The following is a 10,862-nucleotide window of genomic DNA, read 5'->3' as shown; positions in this document are numbered from 1 at the left end:
ACTAATATTAGAAATGAGGAAGCTGGGCAAAGTGATTTTCTATTTCTCTCTGACACATAGACACATCATTTTGCTCCTCTTCTCAACCCAGAAACTCTTCTTCCTTTTCCTTCCCTCCCCACCAACACCACCAGCCAATAACCATCGACCTATGGGGTACCAAATGTAGGTGGGGGGTGGAATGGAGGAATTCTTGAACCAGTGCTATCTCCCTCATACTTCCTGTCTGCTGCTTAGGACAACCCTGCCCTCCTTGCTTATCTTAGCAATGCGCAGAGCCCAGCCCAGCTCAGAGGGCACTGAGATGGATCACAGAGATCGACTGGACAGGTGAGAAGACTGGTGCCTAGGGCTGGGGTAAAAGTGGGAGATGGAAGGGGCACAGAGCACTGGGAGGGCTGCAGGAGGGTTGCTCTTGCTGGCATCTGTGTGGGTGACGCTGGAGAAAGTCATTAAGGAGGATTGAATATGTCCAAGAGGAATAAATCTGCCTTCCTGTGTAGGATATGTATCAGCTGTATCTCCTGTGTAAATTTGTATGTATGTGTATATATATATATGTCTGTAAGCTCTTCGAAGACAGGTTCTAGCACAATGCTGGGTACAGGGTAAACAATAAATACTAGCTAATTGATCATTTGTGTCCCCCGTTTAATATAAAGTATCTGCCCATTTCCCCAGGTTTATGAGTTTATCATTTCTTTGATACTGGACCTGTGTCTATCTCCCTTTGTATGTTCATGCTTTGTATCTGTGAATCTTCTTTTTAACCTGGTCTCAGATATGTTAGTGAAATGAGGCCCCAGGGCTCTGATCTAGGGCAGCTGTTCCATCTCCACTCTCTGGCCCATTCACTCCTGCCCACCCCTCCCCCACATCCTCCCATACATACATACATACATACATACATATATACATATAGGGCCTTCTCCTGTCACCAGATATGTTAGGTAGAGGAGGTAGATTTCAGCTGCTCTCAACCTATTCCCTGCTCCTCCCCTACCCATTCTAGTTTTCAGTGCCCACTTGCTCCTATAAGACCCTAGGGACTAAAAAGTCAGAGAAAGGGATGGGGAGGCTAGAGCAGGGATTAGAGGAGGTTGGGAAAAGGACAGAGCTTAGAAAATCCAGAAAATTCCAGTCTCCAAAAAATATCAGTGAAGGGCTAACGGTTTTGCTTAAGCTGAACTGATTCTTATGGGGGTGGGAGGGGTAAAATTAAGTTTTGCTTTTTATGTTCATTTTGTGTCTAAATCAACCAACATTTGTTAAGTGCCAAACACTGTGTTTAAAAGTCATTAATAACTTGATTGGGGAGGGTTGGTGCAAACCTTTTAATAATACGATAATAATAGACATTAATCTGTGGACCAGACACTGTATTAAGCACTTTAAAATTATTATCTAGCTTTTAAAGGGTTAGGAGCTGCACCATATTGTAGAGCTGCCCTATAGAAAAGGCAGCTAAAACCTTTTCCATTAGAATGGTAGTCGGAAGGTAAATGAGATTTATGCAAAGCTTTTTCAGGACTCAAGCTTCTGCATTCTGCATACTTGATATAACTTTTGTGAAGATGATGGGATGTGGTTAGGGTATTGTCTCTGACAGGATGTGACAGTTGTGTTCTGGTGTTTTGATGAATCTAGCAGATTCATTGAGTACGCAACTATGGGCAGAGTCCTGGATTAGGGAAAAGGAATAGGAAAGTAGAAGAACCCCTTAAGAGCTTAACATCCAATTGGATGTCTTTATAGTACTATAATGGAAAGGAGACTGTAAACTGAGTATTTAAAGTGTCAGAGGATGTGATAAATAAGGGACAAGATGCTGTATGTGTGAGAAAGAGATCCTGACTTGAAGTAAGAGTAAAAAAGGGAAGTAGGATGGTTTATGTATAATTTCAATTAGAGAAAGAGGGAAGTCAACTCATATCTGGGTAAGATTTAGGTTAATCTGAAAAAGAAAAAACATACTTGCTTCAGGTATTGTGTATGTTATGATATGCTTATGTCTATGTCCTTTCCTTGCTATTGAACTTGGGCTTCCTTTCACATTTCAGGTCCCCATTGTAACAAAAGAGGAGCACTGGAATATCTGGCTTCTCCCTGTTCCTTATATTCCATCTTGGTCATTCCCTTCCTGCCCATTGTGAGGGACAATGTCTTTAGCTTAACCCACCGATAGGGGAAATGGCCAACAACTCCTCCAATGCCACGATCTTCTTGTGTCCTGACTACCGATTTAATCATCACCTACATCTGGTGGGCTATAGTTTGGTGCTTGCTGCTGGTCTACCCCTCAATGCCTTGGCATTATGGGTTTTCTTACGAGCTCTGAAAGTCCACTCAGTGGTCAGTGTCTACATGTGTAACTTGGCAGCCAGTGACCTGCTTTTTACCCTTTCTTTGCCCCTACGACTCTCCTACTATGCCCTTCATCACTGGCCCTTCCCAGCTCTCTTGTGCCAGACAGCAGGGGCTGTCTTCCAGATGAACATGTATGGCAGCTGCATTTTCTTGACCTTCATCAATATAGACCGCTATGTTGCAATCGTCCACCCACTCCGGCTCCGCCATCTGCGCAGGCCTATGGTGGCAAGACTCCTCTGCCTAGTTGTCTGGGCACTGATCCTAGTGTTTGCTGTCCCTACTGCTTGGGTCCATGCCCCTTCACTCTGCTCTTATAAGAACAGCACTTTGAACCTGTGCTTTGAGAGCTTCAGCGAGAACCTGTGGAAAAGCAAGCTGCTACCCTTGGTATTTCTTGCGGAAGGGCTGGGTTTCATCCTGCCCTTGATAACCATGGTCTACTCTTCCAGTCGAGTCTTCTGGACCTTGGCCCAACCCAGTACCACCAGAAGTGAACGCCGAAGGAAGACAGTGCGCCTTCTGCTGGCTAACCTGGTCATTTTCCTCTTGTGTTTTGTACCATATAATACCACCCTGGCTGTATATGGACTACTTCGGGGGGACCTGGTGGATGCCAGCTCTGATGCCCGGGACCGAGTGCGCCAGGTTTTGGTGGTGATGGTAATGTTAGCTAGTGCCAATTGTGTCTTAGATCCCCTTGTATACTATTTCAGTGCAGAGGGCTTCCGAAACACCCTTCAAGACCTGGGAACTACACGATGGGTAAAAGTCAGAACTGCCAGTGGGCCTCGGGAACCTCCTGGGCACCGGGAAAGTCATCTGACCTCCACTAATGCTCAGGATACCTCTCACTGTGAGTTGCTCTCATCTACACCTCTGGAAAAGTCCTTTAGTCAATCCATCAAGGATTCTACCATCTAATCAGAAATCCTGGTTCAAACTCACCCACCCTTTAATTCTCTTCTCATCTTCATCCTCATTATGAGCTGGCAAATGAGCAAGGCAGTGAGAAGACATCAGACTCAGGTTTCAGTCTTAGCCTTTATTTCCAGGGACAAAGTTTAAGTATAAAGAAGAAGGAGTCCTATGGAACCATCTTTCTTAAAGAAGAGGAAAAATCCTTCCCTCCTTCCAACTGTCCAAAGACAGGGAAACCTGTTTCAAGTTAGACTCACTTGAAGTTACCCAGTGAACAACCTTCTAAAAAGTGTCATTATTAGAATTTTTTTCTACAAGTGGTGCTTCCTCATGTCACTGGGGAGGGATGGGGTGGTAGGGAGGAATGGGATAGTCAAGAGGACTAATAAAATTGGAGGTAGGAAATGGTTTCCTATTCTACAGAGTCAATTTCCCTTTTGGTGTGTGACCTGGAGTGAATGTCCCATCTCTAAGCTGTGTTATGGGGCAATGGGATAAGGTTTGTGGCAAAATTATGAAGTGGAGAAATTGTCATCAGAATGCCTAATCTCTGTTCACCTATACCTAACACAAATACCCTGTACCTTCATCTACCCTGTTTCTTCTGCCTTTAAGAACAAAAGCCACCTGATCTACTTACTCATTTGCCCTAAGTGTGAGCTATTCGATGACCGTGCTCCCCTATCTCAAACTTGAGGTACTGTATTATTTAAAGATTAAAAATAGGATTACAGGGAGAGGGCAATGCTTAACACAAAGGAATGTGGCAATAATAGTAGAATCTCCTACATCTTTGGGGAGATATTTGGAAGTGGGAAGAAGCCAGGAGCAGTAGGGTGGAGCTTGTTGGGACTGCTCCAACTCATAGAGAAGGGAGAACCACAGGAGAAATGAAAGGGAGAAATAGATGCCTGCTGTTATCCTGAAAGTTGAGGTGGGGGGAAGGGGGAACAGGGAGGGGGACCCAGGAGAATGAGGTCTCCCATGGGCAGGACTAGCTGGGCTTCTTGGATTGTTGGCGCACTTCCTGCCCCCTCCCCCTATGCCACACCACCCACACACTACCACCCACTCACTTGAAGATTCCAACCAGAAGAGCAAAGGGAAATGTTGCCTGTATCTTCTGCCTCTGGGTCACCATCTCTGTGTCTTTATATGTATATTCTATATACATATGTTACCCAGGACACATATTTCTGTCTCTCCGTATGTCATTGTTGTTTAACAAGGGCCTCCTGTGTGTCCTTTCGAGGTCATTCCAAACTCTGTGATTTTTAAGGGTAAAATGACCCCTTGTGGTCAAACTGGAGAATTGGCTCAGATTCCTCTCCTGTTAAACTAGGAGATGGCTCTCATTTTGCCATAGGGAACCAAGCTGCTTACCTTTCTTGGGACAGTGCAAGCTCCTGCATTAAAAATGGGGACTCCTTTTGCTAAACGGGCTCCTTTCCATAGTTTCTAGGAAACTTACTCCTTCCCTTGAATCCTCTCCCTTCAGGTGAGTTTCTTCTAAAGGGTCTCATTTCCTTGACTTATTTGAATTCAGAAATCAGTTAAATTGTTTCCTTTCTTCTCCCTGTCCTTTCCTCTTCCAGAGGCATCATGATAAAACTGGAAAGAGCACTGTATTTGTCATCAGATGACTTAGGGTAAAGACTTATTTCTATCACTACCTATATGATTCTTGGGGTCTCAGATTCTTCATCTATGAAATAAGGAGTGAAGAGGAAGATTGTTTACAAATCTTACTAGCTCTAAATCTTTTGATCCTGTGATTCTCACACTTTAATCTTAGAATCTCATCAGGAAGAAAAAATTAAAAATCTCAACTATGACACTTGTATGAAGGGACTCCTGTTGTCTGACCCACAGGATGCCATTACATTTTTTCTCCAACTTGTGTGCCTGAAATAACCTTCCTGTGCATCCATTTCCTTCCCTGCCCCCAATTCTATCTTCAGTTTCATATTAACACACCGATTTATGTACATGAGCTATCTGGAGCACCATCACCCACACAAATACACACAAACACCCTGTTTCCTCTTTCTTGTTCCATAAAGTTAGTCTGATCATGAATTATGTGAATTCCATTTAGGTGAGGACTACTTTGTACTCTTGAGTTTAGAGATTGGGAAAACAGTGGGCTCAAACAGGATCACCCTAAAGTAGCATGCTAGACTTTTATTTCTTTTCAGAATTTGTTGGATGATCTCCCTACTCCCTAAAAAGATTCAATAACAATATATAATCCACAGCACATAGGAAAAAATGCTCTGGGATGGTCCCACATTGGATGCAGGGAGAAAGCAATCTCTACTGAATGCTGGTCAAAAAAATAATAATTCTATACTTCTCTTCATTAGCCAATAATGTTCTCTAAAATATGGAAAGAATAAGAGCATCCTTTCTCTGGAATAAAAATTTGAAGAAAATCATTCATTCCACAAATGTTTAAATACATTTTGTATGCAGATGTATATAAGATGTTAGAAAATATGCAAAGTTCAGGAAAAACAGTCTGTATATGGGGCACTTAGAATGTAATAGCAAGGATAAGAGATTTATATGCAGATAACTAACACCAGAAGTGAATTTGAAAGGTACAAAAACCAAATCAAGAATTCTGAGAGGCAGGGCAGCTAGGTGGCGTAGTGGATAAAGCACCGGCCCTGGAGTCAGGAGTACCTGGGTTCAAATCTGGTCTCAGACACTTAATAATTATCTAGTCGTGTGGGCTTGAGCAAGCCACTTAACCCCATCTGCCTTGCAAAAACCTAAAAAAAAAAAAAACTCTGAGGGGCTAAGGTTTCAAAGAGGAGTCATTTGAGTTGAATTTTCAAATCAGGATAGAAGTATTCAATGAACAGGATAGTATTCAATAAGAGGAGAGAAAATGTTGCAAGTGTGAGGAAAAGGCTGATTAAAGGCTTGTGGAAATATTAATGGTTTAATGTGCACGCGCACATGCGTTTGTGTGTGTGATGATTCACTGAAGGAACTGATGTTCACCCTAAAAAAGAGATGTGGAGACAGAGAGATAATAGCTATCTTTGGGTTATTTTTTGGACTGACTTGTGGAAGGGGTAACTGACTTGATCCTCTTTTTCATAGGGCAGGATGAGGAGTAATGGGTACAAGTTGCAGACAGGGGGATTGAGACTTGAAAGGACAAATTTTCTAGCTATCAGAACTGTTTGGAAGTGGATAGGTTTCCACTGCAGGAGGTAGGTTCCTCCCAAATTAGAGATCTCTAAACAAAGGCTGGATAACTCCTTGTTGGGAAGGTGATAGAAGGAATTCTTTTCAAGTAGATACATAGGACCCTCTGAGGGTCCTTCCAAAATTGAGATTCTGTGAGCTATGACTAGAAAGATATAGTGACATCAAATTGCAAAAGACCTTGAATGTCTGACAAATATGAACTTTACTGAAATAGTAGCTTGTGTTTACTGATCAGTTTTCCATAGGTTATTTCACTTGATTTTCACAAAGATCTTATGGATTATATATGCCCATTTTACAGGTAAGGAAACTAGGCTCATAAAGGTTAAGCAACTTGTCTAAGTGCCACACAGGTAGTGACAAAGTTGAGTTTCAAGCCCAGGTCTTCTGATCCTAAATTCTGGACTCATTCCTCTACCCCACCAGGTAAAAAAACTGATAACCTGCAGAAGTGTTGAAGACAAGGCTTGTCTTACAGCTCCATTAGAGGTGGGAGGTTGAGGCCATCAAAGAAAAAGTGAATTGCAAAGAGCTGGAAATCCTAAAGGTACCCATGGTATCTAAAGGTATCTCACAAAACTTGGGAATGGTCAAACAAATATTTTGAGAAACTATGACTTTCTCTACTTTAGAAGGGGAGTGTCTGTTATTGGGAATTCAGGCTTGGGGAACAGAGAGTTCAAAGCAGGCCAAGCAAATTGTTATGTCAGGTCAATAGGGAAAGTTTTTAGGGATGGCAATCTCTCTCCCTGAAATGCAGGTTATTCCATGAGCCTCAAGGTGAATGCCCTATTGCCCTCTGGTGTAATTTTACCTTCCTGGGTTGTTAGTCTATCCCCTGAGGCTTCCAGAGGCAAAAAAAGATATACATTTATATATACACAAATATATATATATATATATATATATATATATATATATATATATATATATGTATGAAAAGGAGAGGAAAAAACCTGGGAAAGATCAGACTAGGGAGAAAGGACAATGAAGGACACTAATGTTGTAGATAGGACCAAGGCAGTGAGATAAGGTTGAGTTGGAGAGAGTTGGGGGGGGGGGGTAGGGGAGGAAGAAGCAGTCTGGGACAAAAGAATTGGAAAGAGTCTGGAAAAGAGTGAGCTGGATTGAGGGAAGATGGAAGGGAGGGAGGGAGAGAGACCAATGCTGACACAGCTGAGATGTGTGGAGCAGACTTGGGATTTGGCCCACAGGTCAGGCTTCTGGCAATGTTATGGGATGGAGAGGCCTTAGGAGACATGGAGAGTATTATGGGCTGGAGCAGCCTTAGGAGACTGGCCAATATTATGGGCTGGTGAGGCTCAGATCCAACTGGAGGCAGGAGGAAGGGGTGCGGGGTGGGAAGGGGGGAAGGAAGGGGGAGGAGGGAGTATTATGGGCTGGCAAGGCCTTTGGTGGCCAGAGGGGGGAGCAGGGGGGAGTTGGCATTGACTGCATGTGACCGAGGGGGGGGTAGCCTGGTGAGTGGAATGGGTGGGGTAGGGAAGCTTATTATGGGATGCTTCTTTGTACCTACTGCAGGACTGCCTCTCTGGGAAATATTATGGGATGGTGTGTGGGAGGGGGAGGGGAGGGGGTTGCAGGATTATTATGGGATGATGGTGCTCTTCTCTGCCCCTCCCCCTTCGCTCTCTAAGGTCAACCCTTTCACTCAAGCCATTGTCTTCCTGGGGGAACACCTGATAACCGCTCCCCCTCCCCCAAACCCCTCTTCCTTTCTGAAGCTGCCCCAGCAGTTTCTCTGACAGGTCGTCACCTCTAGGGTGGAGGGGCCTGGGTGGGGGAGAGGACCCCATTCCAAGGTAATGGGGGGGGTGGCCAGTCGCTCCCCACACCTGTACCTCTTTCCCCTCTACCTGTCAGTCCCCCCCAGCCTGTGTCTTTTAGTGCCCTCCCCAGGGGAGACCCCTGCCCCCTCCTCCCCTCCCCTTTCCAGTTCCCTTCACAGCAGTAACCAGTCAAACAGGCAGACGACTATTATGGGATGGCGGCTCCGGCAGCTCGCAGGGAGGGGGCGGTCACCGCGGAATGTCTCCTGTGGGTGGCTATTATGGGGTGACCGCCTCTTTTGGGGGGGGAGGCTGACTATTATGGGATGTGCCCGGCACAGCTGGGTGGGGCTGCTCAGGGTAGGTGAAGCTTGGGAGAGAAAGGGGAAATTGAGAGAGGAGGAAGGACAAGAGAGCCGACAAGTTCAAAACAGGAGTGGGTGGGGAGACACCTAGAGTCAGACCTTGGATCCTGGTAGGAGAATTGGGTGGAGAGGTTCCTTTTGAAGTTCTGAAAAAGGTCTTTTCCCCCCCTGTCTCCCTCACCCACCCACCCACCATGCCTATCCCCCTCCCCTCAGGCTAGTGCGGGCCCAAGTGTGGACTCCTTCTGTTCTTAGCTTGGCAAAGGGCCTGGGTAGGATTAGTTCTGGGAAGCCCCCGGAAGGATCAGGTCCCTCTTCCCTCCTCTCCCATTCACTAACTTTCAATTCAGCCTAGATTCCAAGTGATACACTTGGGCATGTCTGTGGGACAGGTTACTTGAGGGGGATGTTTTTCCACTGAACTGTCATTGCTAGGACTAGGTCAGCCACCCATCCATTTGACCTATTGCAGGGTATAATTGGTTACCTGCAGACTACCCGTTTTCATGACCTCATTTGGGACTGTGAGATAGAGATTCTTTCATTGGTCATCCTTCCAAGTCAACTTAGTGATGGGGACCTGGGAGAATGACTGAATTCCTAGCCTCTTAGGAACAGACTATCATTCTCCATCTGAAGGAAGGATTTAGAAAATGAGTATTCTAGAATCTATGAGTTCTACATCCCATGATCAACCTTTCCTGAGTAGTCTTCTGAGACCTCCTCTCCTCATTCTGTTCTCCTCTGTCCTGTGGGAAGAAGACAGAACTCTAAGGTAACCAGCTAGAGGAAATACTTGACTGAGCATATTAGACAGAAGACTATCCTAGTCTCTGTCTCTAGGGACCAATCACGTTGGTGATGTAGTTATAGTTTAGCCTAAAGGGTAACCAGGTTGAGGATAATAAAGGGAAAGGAAGAGGACATTTAGGAAAAATAGACACTCAAGCAACAGTCATCCCTTGACCCTATACTGAAACTTTTTAATTGGTCCACCTTCAAATAGTTTCCAATTCACACAGAACCAAATTATTATTCTTAAAACATATACCTGACCATCCTCCTCAAAAATAGCTTTCTATTGCCTCTAGTATAAATTCTTGAGTCTTATTTTTTCAAAGCCCATCTTAACCTCAGTCCCACCATTTTCAAACATTTTATATCATGCTTTTTCACACATTACACTTAAGGCAAATGAGAATACTCCACACTTGACATTCCATCTCCCCTTCCCTCTTTTCCTTAGCAAAGGCTTTCCTCCATTTCTGAAATGCACTCCTTTCTCACTTGCCACTTTAAGTCTCCTTCCCTTCCTTCAAGCATCAGTTCAGATGCCATCTCAGAATCCTTTTCTCTTCCCTTTAGTTGTGAGTACTTACTTCCTCCTTAAATTATATGCTATTTAGTTATCCATGAATATGTATCTCCCGAAGAAAATAGAATCTTCTTGCGGACAGTTAGCCAGTTCTAACATTTATTAAACATCTTGTTTATGGCAGACAATGTGCTAAGCATTGGAGATACAAAAAGAAGTAAAAGATATTCCCTGACCTCAAGGAGCTCACAATCTAATGAAAGACAACAAGCAAATTTGTACAAACAAACTATATACAAAGAGAGGGTATAATAAGAGAGAATGGGAAAGGCTTCCTATAGAAGATGGGATTTTATTTGGGACTTGTGGAGATGAGGAAGGAGGGCAATTTAGGCATGGGGACAGTTAAAAAAAAAGCCCAGAACTAAGAGTACAAATGGGAGAGCAAGACTGGAAAAGTAGGTGGGAACTAGGTTATGAAGAGCTTTGAATGTCAAAGGATTTTGCATTTGATCCTTGAGGCAATGGAGAATTCTTAGAATTTATTGAGTGTGGTGGGATGGGGTGATATAGTCTGACCTTTGGCTTGGGAAAATAACTTTGACTAAATGCAGGGTGGATCTGGAGTATGGAGAGATTTGAGAAAGGTGGATCCCTCAACTAGCTAGTGCAATAGACCAGATGTGAAGTGATAAGTATCTGCACCAGAGGGCCTGCTGGTTGGTCAGAGAGAGGGGCTTATCCAAGAGATGGATGTAGCAGAGGCAAAATTGACAGGCCTTGGCAACAGAGTATATTTGAGGGGTGAGACATAGTGAAAAATTGAGAGTGACACTCAGGCTGTGAACCTGAGGGATGGGGAGGATAGTGTTACACTCC

At 44.2% G+C, this 10,862-nt stretch overlaps 1 protein-coding gene across 1 annotated transcript; it reads left to right on the top strand.

Moving 5' to 3' along the window:
- The first annotated feature begins 2,070 nt into the window (after positions 1-2,070).
- LPAR5 (lysophosphatidic acid receptor 5) lies at positions 2,071-7,362 on the top strand. Its single transcript, XM_074194472.1, has one exon. The coding sequence runs from the start codon at positions 2,191-2,193 to the stop codon at positions 3,289-3,291; it is 1,101 nt and encodes a 366-aa protein (XP_074050573.1). The 5' UTR covers positions 2,071-2,190; the 3' UTR covers positions 3,292-7,362.
- Positions 7,363-10,862: the final 3,500 nt, after the last annotated feature.

This window comes from Macrotis lagotis, chromosome 7, assembly GCF_037893015.1.
Source record: "Macrotis lagotis isolate mMagLag1 chromosome 7, bilby.v1.9.chrom.fasta, whole genome shotgun sequence".
In the NCBI taxonomy this organism is placed as follows: domain Eukaryota; kingdom Metazoa; phylum Chordata; class Mammalia; order Peramelemorphia; family Peramelidae; genus Macrotis; species Macrotis lagotis.
The sequence above is the reverse complement of the archived record's forward strand: the minus strand, read 5'-3'. Positions and strand labels throughout refer to the sequence as shown.

Coding starts and splice junctions, on each gene's coding strand:
- LPAR5 (XM_074194472.1), top strand. CDS start 2,191: ATGGCCAACAACTCCTCCAATGCCACGATCTTCTTGTGTCCTGACTAC.